General features: G+C 36.4%; 1 protein-coding gene across 1 annotated transcript; it reads left to right on the forward strand.

The window, feature by feature from the left end:
* The first annotated feature begins 1,014 nt into the window (after positions 1-1,014).
* On the forward strand, positions 1,015-5,105 carry LOC145056755 (monocopper oxidase-like protein SKU5). The gene is made up of 9 exons (XM_079004473.1): positions 1,015-1,511; positions 1,889-1,998; positions 2,117-2,387; positions 2,496-2,634; positions 2,719-3,085; positions 3,427-3,792; positions 3,887-3,965; positions 4,500-4,699; positions 4,790-5,105. The coding sequence occupies exons 1-9, from the start codon at positions 1,365-1,367 to the stop codon at positions 4,881-4,883; spliced, it is 1,773 nt and encodes a 590-aa protein (XP_078860599.1). The 5' UTR covers positions 1,015-1,364; the 3' UTR covers positions 4,884-5,105.
* The last annotated feature ends 230 nt before the right edge of the window (positions 5,106-5,335 follow it).

A 5,335-nucleotide genomic window follows, 5' to 3' on the forward strand; every position in this document is an offset into this window, starting at 1 on the left:
TTTTGCCTACCAAAAAAGTGTGCCACATAGATGCGTTTTCTTTTCTTACTAATCTTTGCCTATGATACCAGTGTACCGATATTTTTACATATAAAATTGTTTCCAAATCCTAACCATTTATTACCACTTTCGAGTATTTGCTTAATGCATCAGTACAAGTTCTAATGCAGCCTAAAGCCAAATTGAGGAATATTTTCAACAACAAAACTTTTCCATTTCATCGATTAGACCTCACCATCGGTATATTACCACCGGTAATATAGTCATCGAGGGGCGGTATTCACCAACAGTCAGTGTTCTAAAAGGAGCGCCATGACGTGAGGTGTGACTTTGCCATTACGAAAAACTTCATAACGTTGCTGTTAGGCGTGACACGTGACAAGGCGTGATATGGCTCGCCATGGCATGTTATGACGCGTGTTTTTTCGTTTGAGACACTGTTTTTTGCTTTTTGTTATGTCTTTTCAAATCGGAGATATAAGTATTGTGGTTTTTGTTAACTTTTTGTTATTAGTTATTGATTTAACACTTCTAAAAAGTAGTTATATTTAATATAAATTTATATTTATGTGGTAATATAATTTTAAATTAATACAAAATCGCCGCCTTACATCACACCTTGAAAAACGTCATGACTCGCCATGGCTCGTTAAGCTTGAGGCTTGGCCTTGCCGCCACGCCACGCCTCACGCCATTTAAAACCTTACCAACAGTAATATGCTCCATGTATACATACCGTTAGTACAAAATGAAACACACCGTTTAACTTAAGGATAAATGATCATTCTAACTATTTTGTAGCAAAAAGGTTGGTTCTAGTAGCTAGATTAGTACTTTTTTTTAACTGTGTTAAAAGAAGTATGTAAACGTTTTCACTTTTGGTTAAATAAATTTACATCAAATGGTTTGGTTATGACAAATTGATAAGAGCATTATGGCCTACCATTTGAATTTGGAAGGACAAGTATTGGCTTTGCCATGGCCATTTCATGCCTACCCCTCTTTTGTTCATACCCATCCAATTCATTTTCATGCATGTTCATACTTCATATGATGATGATATGCCAGCAAAGACCAGCAAATGCTTGAGATCAATTTTCGCTGCCAACCCAACCCATTTCTTTAACTTTCTTGCTATTTGTCCCCACTCCCCACCCCCTTCCTCCTCAAAAACAGAAAAAAGGAAACTGTCTCACCTTCTCTCTATCTCACATTTCTCCATTTCACAAACACTATTTTCTCTCTCTTTCTCTCTTTCTACTCGATTGATAATGTAAACCCCCTGAAAAAGCTACACCATTCTTTTGATTCCAAAATTTTCTCATTGAGAGCAAAGATTTATACCCTCAAAAGTTTTCCCATTCATGGCTGCTTCTTCTGCCTTTCGCTACTCTCTCCTTTTCGTCTGCATTTCCTTGTTTCTGAGCTTCGCTTTAGCTGAAGATCCTACTGTTTCCTACAAATTTGAATATACTTACATTACCGCTTCACCTCTTGGAGTCCCGCAACAGGTAAACCTTCGTTAATTTGCTACATAACTGAAATTTCTCGGGTTTACCGACATGGGTTTGCTAAATTTCGAGAATTGAATGATGGGTTCTGAATTACCAGTGTTTTTCCAAGTGGGTTTTTCTTAATCTCTTTAAAAATGGGGTGCTTGTAATTTTCGAGAATTAGTCTCATGTGGTTATGCTAAATTCCTGTCATAGATTAATGGGTTTCTTCCGATTTTCAGAACTTGGTGCTTTTTTACCTTCAGATCTGGGAAATGTTTTTAGGTTTAAACAGAAATGAGCTGTTACAGTGACACTGTACGCTCTTGTATTTTGACTTATTTAAAAGATGTCCTTAAATCTTAACCTGCATTGCTTTGAATCTGGATTTTTAGGTTATCGCCATTAATGGCAAATTTCCTGGCCCTACCATAAATTCAACTACTAACAACAATGTTGTTGTCAATGTGAGGAACAAGTTAGATGAAAATCTCCTCATCACTTGGTAAGATTTTCTTCATCGCGTTTCATATCACAAATCTGAGATCGGCATGTTGGATCTGTTATGTTCATAAAAACAGTGGATATACGATTGAATCGGATTACGTGTTTGATTGAAACAGGGCTGGTATACAGCAAAAGAGGAGTTCATGGCAAGATGGCGTCCTTGGCACTAATTGTCCAATTCCCCCAAAGTGGAACTGGACTTATAACTTTCAAGTCAAGGATCAAATCGGCAGCTACTTTTACTTCCCCTCACTCAATTTTCAAAGAGCTTCCGGTGGTTTTGGTGGCTTTATTATTAACCCAAGATCTGTTATCCCAACCCCATTTGATAATCCAGCTGGGGATATTGTTGTCTTGATTGGTGACTGGTACATAAGAAACCACACTGTAAGTGTTCGACAAAATGCCACACTGAAACTTCTTTCCATTTTTTCTTGTAGGTGTTCTAGATTTATCATTTCTCTAACTCTTTATCCCCCCTTTTTCATTTTGCAGGATTTAAGAAAGACCCTTGATGCTGGCAAAGCTCTTGGAATGCCTGATGGTGTTCTTATTAATGGAAAAGGCCCTTACAGATATAACGATACCCTTGTCCCAGATAACATTGATCACGAAACCATTAACGTTGAACCAGGTGATTAATTGATAAATTTATCAATTTTGTAACTAATATCATATTTTTTGCTATTATAAAATTAAATTATACAACTTTTGGCAGGCAAAACTTACCGTATTCGTGTAAGTAATGTTGGTGTATCGACTAGTTTGAACTTCAGAATTCAGAACCATAACTTACTTTTGGCTGAAACCGAGGGTTCATACACAGTCCAACAAAACTATACTAGTTTAGATATTCATGTGGGACAATCCTACTCATTCTTAATCACCATGGATCAAAATGCAAGTAGTGATTACTACATTGTGGCTAGTGCTAGATTTGTAAATGAATCTACATGGCGAAGAGTCACTGGTGTTGGAATCTTGCATTACTCAAATTCTAAAGGAAAAGCCTCCGGTCCCCTTCCGGATCCTCCTCAAGATCAATTTGATAATACCTTCTCAATGAACCAAGCCAGGTCCATTAGGTAAGAAAATTATAATATTTTTTGTCCCACTAACATCAGTCCTAGTCACAGTTCAATGCATGTCAGACACAGTACAATCTTGTTCTGGTGGGCCTTATTGATTTGACACATTTTTAGTTTTTGTCTCATTGACATTAGTCTTAGTCCAATGCTCTGCCATACACAGTACAATCTGTTCTGACAGGCGCCTTATGATTCGACACATTTGTACTTTTTGTCCCACTGACATTAGTCTTAGTCCCAGTCCAATGTCAAATGTAGTACAGTCTGTTCTGTTGTGTCTTGTCTTGTTTTGATCTTTGGTGACTTGACACAATCTTTATGATGGAATTGATTTTTAGGTGGAATGTATCGGCTAGTGGGGCCCGCCCTAATCCACAGGGTTCGTTTAGATACGGTTCTATTAATGTGACTGAAGTGTACTTAATAAAGAACACGCCTTGGGTTACAATTAATGGGAAAACAAGGGCTACACTTAGTGGGATTTCATTTGTGAATCCTACCACACCTATCAGGCTTGCAGATCAGTACAAAGTGAAAGGAGCATATAAGCTCGATTTTCCTACTACGCCCCTTACTGGGCCACCTAAGATGGAAACATCGGTTATCAATGGAACTTATAGAGGATTTATGGAAGTTATTTTTCAAAACAATGAAACCAAAATGCATAGCTATCATGTGGATGGATACGCCTTTTTTGTAGTTGGGTATGTGGAATTCTTCTCCATTGCTATATGTTTGTTTCATGTTGGTTTTCTATAATTTAGCTTTTTTTTTTTAACTTGTGATTTTGATCTTCAGAATGGGTTATGGTGAGTGGACTAATGACAGTAGAGGGACTTACAATAAATGGGACGGCATTGCTCGTAGCACTACACAGGTACTTCTTAAATGTCTTGTTCTTCTTTTGTGTTACTTTAATATCAATAAATCTTCAAACTTTGTTCTTAAAAGTTTCAAGAATCATTGTTTCGGATGTGGGTTTTTGCATTACTTAATAAATCTTCCAACTTTGTTCATGAACTTTTCAACAAGAATCATCGTTTTTGGTTGTGGGACTTTGAATTACTTCAATAAATCTTCCAACTTTTTGTTCATAAATGTTTTCAAGAATCATTGTTTCAAGATTTGGCTTTTTGAATTACTTCAATAAATCTTCCAACTTTCTTCATAAACCTTTCAAGATTCATCATTTCGGATGTGGGTTTTCCAATTACTTCAATAAATCTTCCAACTTTTGTTCATAAACATTTCAAGAATCATTGTTTCAGATGTGGGTTTTGAATTACTTCAATAAATCTTCCAACTTTTTTCATACAAGTTTCAAGAATCGTCGGATATGGATTTTTCAATTTGATAAATTTAATAAATATTTTGGTAATTTGATTCTCACCATTTCAAAATTCAAAAATAGGTGTATCCTGGAGCATGGACAGCAGTGTTGATCTCTCTAGACAATGTAGGAGTCTGGAATCTGAGAACTGAAAATCTTGATTCCTGGTATCTTGGTCAAGAAACTTACATCAGAATCGTGAATCCGGAGATAAACAACAAAACAGAATTGCCAATGCCGGACAATGCTCTTTTCTGTGGTGCCCTTAGCCGTATGCAGACGTATGTATACACTGCTTTATAATTGTCACTTGTTTTCTTATTTTTTAGCATTTAGATTTCTAAAAAACAGATATTGGTTGTAATTTTCAGGCCACAAGATACTTCTCCGGCGACATCGGTGGTGTTTTCCGGTGGCTGTGGATGGGTAGCGGCGGTGGTGATGATGATGATGGTATTGATGTGATTTTGTTTTTTATGTTAGTTTAATGTGTTATTGGAGTGTAATTGCAGGCTTGTTGATACAAAAATCTTTAACCTGTATTGTTTTTGAAAAGATTTTCCAGATGGTGGTGTTTTAGTGATCTGGGATTTATTTCATCATTCTTTTATTTTTCATTAGTTGCATATGTAATGAGTGGTAACATTCAAAGATTTCTATCATGATTTGAACCTATTAACTTTACAAGGTTTGTTATTGCTATGGTGTCCTACTTTTGATTAGGGATAATGACTTAGAAGGGTAATATATTTTTGGTTTTTTACATATTTAGTGAGTGAATTTTTTTTATCCACATTACCCATTAAACTTTTTTTTTGTCCATAACCGGTTTGTGGGGGTTTAGTTGGTTTTCGACGTTCATTGCATTGTGATGGTTGACACCATCGTCGGCCCCTCATGCCACCACTAGCGCACCA

Source organism: Lactuca serriola, chromosome 6 (assembly GCF_051521515.1).
Source record: "Lactuca serriola cultivar US96UC23 chromosome 6, Lser_US96UC23_V15, whole genome shotgun sequence".
In the NCBI taxonomy this organism is placed as follows: domain Eukaryota; kingdom Viridiplantae; phylum Streptophyta; class Magnoliopsida; order Asterales; family Asteraceae; genus Lactuca; species Lactuca serriola.

What these genes read in the sequence shown, in the direction of transcription:
- LOC145056755 (XM_079004473.1), top strand. Translation starts at nt 1,365, where the DNA reads ATGGCTGCTTCTTCTGCCTTTCGCTACTCTCTCCTTTTCGTCTGCATT. An exon ending in CTCTTGGAGTCCCGCAACAG is followed by an intron (nt 1,512 to 1,888) that starts GTAAACCTTCGT and finishes CTGGATTTTTAG; the next exon opens with GTTATCGCCATTAATGGCAA. An exon ending in GCCCTTAGCCGTATGCAGAC is followed by an intron (nt 4,700 to 4,789) that starts GTATGTATACAC and finishes TGTAATTTTCAG; the next exon opens with GCCACAAGATACTTCTCCGG.